General features: G+C 37.2%; 1 protein-coding gene across 1 annotated transcript in view; it reads left to right on the top strand.

The window, feature by feature from the left end:
• The first annotated feature begins 6 nt into the window (after window positions 1-6).
• The window catches only part of LOC127750568 (histone acetyltransferase Tip60-like), a 997-nt gene continuing 291 nt past the window's right edge, over window positions 7-712 (top strand). Inside the window, exons 1-4 of the mRNA XM_052272546.1 lie at window positions 7-31; window positions 176-247; window positions 334-447; window positions 544-618. Of these exons, the coding sequence (XP_052128506.1) occupies window positions 10-31; window positions 176-247; window positions 334-447; window positions 544-618 (283 nt within the window). The 5' untranslated portion in view covers window positions 7-9. The remainder of the gene's footprint in view (window positions 32-175; window positions 248-333; window positions 448-543; window positions 619-712) is intronic.

Genomic DNA, 712 nt, shown 5'->3' with positions numbered 1-712 from the left:
CCTGTTCGTATGGGTGGAACACAAGATTGGCGTAGGTTCCTCTTGAAACATGAAGCTCTTGTTTGTCTTCTCATTTGCTTCATTTCTCATTTAATACAACAAGTGTCCATTATTTGTATAATAAGGTAGATAATCAATTTTTCCTCTTGTACTAATTTACTTTTGTTAATTCCAGCTCTTGCTGAAATTGTGAGCATACGAGGATCTACAGCTTCAGATTTGTCATTTTATGTACACTATGTTGATTGTAAGTCCTCATTTGACTATTTTTTTTTTTTCAATCTCTCATTTTAAATAGAATGGTTCATTAATTATCTTGCATGAATGTTTCAGTCAACAAACGACTTGATGAATGGGTCAGTGTCGAAAGATTGGACACTCGGAAAGTACAATACCCTCGAAGAGATGGCCAGCCAGGAACTGGAGTCAATACTCCAAATAAGACAGGTACTTACAAAAACAACTCAAACTTATTTGGGTCTTGTATGCTAATCACACATTTGTATTTGCTGATGTTTGACATTTCTTTTGTAATCTTTTCAGCCATTCTTGGATCAAACAGTATTGGTCCATCATCAAGGCCAACATCTCCAATCAGTGATCCTCTCACCAATGGAGGTGGGGCTGCACTGGCTGCAGCCCTTCACAAAAAAATAAACCGTAAACGGAAAGGAACTACTGAAAATGATGTCCCTTTAACTCCAACTCCAGT

The sequence above is a fragment of the Frankliniella occidentalis genome, unplaced genomic scaffold (assembly GCF_000697945.3).
Source record: "Frankliniella occidentalis isolate FOCC.00 unplaced genomic scaffold, Focc_3.1 Scaffold211, whole genome shotgun sequence".
In the NCBI taxonomy this organism is placed as follows: Eukaryota; Metazoa; Arthropoda; class Insecta; order Thysanoptera; family Thripidae; genus Frankliniella; species Frankliniella occidentalis.
This window is presented reverse-complemented; position numbering and strand designations above follow the sequence as displayed.